Below are 856 nucleotides of genomic sequence, written 5' to 3'. Positions count from 1 at the left end.
AACAGAACCCCAACGAACACGACGGCGCCGCTCGTCGAGACCTGGGTGCTGATGAGCAATGCGCACAGTATCCGTGCAGCTGGCTAGCGATGTTGGCTAGGGTGCGGTGTGCCAAAATAATGGACAGGTCGACAAAGCCGGATAAACCTTTACAAGTTGATACCGCCATGGGACCTTGAACAGCGCGCAACACGTCAACAAGAACGACGACTCTCTCAAGAACCCCGAGATGGCACCGCCTGTTCGGAGCCTTGTGTATTTTCAAATCATCGACGGCAGCTGCGGCGTCTTCTAGGTATCACCAACGTCCCGCTGAGCGAGATTGTTGCCCACTGGCGCGGGCGCCTGCGAAGCCACGTGCTGCGCCTGAAGCAAGACGCCCCGGCCAACGTTGCCACCGCCCGCTTCTTTGCCCCGCCCGAATCGCGCCAGTTTGAGGTCGACGATAACGTGTAATAATAATACATATATGTAGTAAGCTCTCTTAGTCTCCTGCACATTTGCTTGTGGACTCCCCGTAAATTGATATCGGGTCTTTTCTTGGATGAATGCGCATGTTGGTGCTGAACACCATGAAAGAGTATCTTGATTGGACTGTGGACGCATCGTGCACTGGGCGAAAGGTCAAATTTGGGTGCCAAACCTGCCATCAACCTAGGGTGTATAGTACCTAGGGTGCTAACTCGAGTCCAAAGCTCCAGTTCTCTCCAGTTCAAGAATGATCCGCGGCTTCAAGCTGATGGCATTGCACACTTCGATTGACATTCGAACGAGAAAATGGTGGTCCCAACCCACGCGCCCATGGCCAAGTCCGACTGCACGCAGGAGGCGCCATGCTACGACCCGGTCAACAAGG

The 856-nt window shown here is 54.4% G+C and overlaps 1 protein-coding gene across 1 annotated transcript; it reads left to right on the top strand.

Moving 5' to 3' along the window:
- Positions 1–229: 229 nt before the first annotated feature.
- SDRG_16599 (hypothetical protein) lies at positions 230–456 on the top strand (the record flags this gene model as incomplete). Its single annotated transcript, XM_008622815.1, has 2 exons — positions 230–241; positions 280–456. 2 exons carry the CDS (start codon positions 230–232, stop codon positions 454–456), a joined length of 189 nt encoding a protein of 62 aa, XP_008621037.1.
- Positions 457–856: the final 400 nt, after the last annotated feature.

This window comes from Saprolegnia diclina, assembly GCF_000281045.1.
Source record: "Saprolegnia diclina VS20 unplaced genomic scaffold supercont1.137, whole genome shotgun sequence".
In the NCBI taxonomy this organism is placed as follows: domain Eukaryota; phylum Oomycota; class Saprolegniomycetes; order Saprolegniales; family Saprolegniaceae; genus Saprolegnia; species Saprolegnia diclina.
Note: the sequence above shows the minus strand (reverse complement) of the source record. Positions and strands in the feature narration are given on the sequence as shown.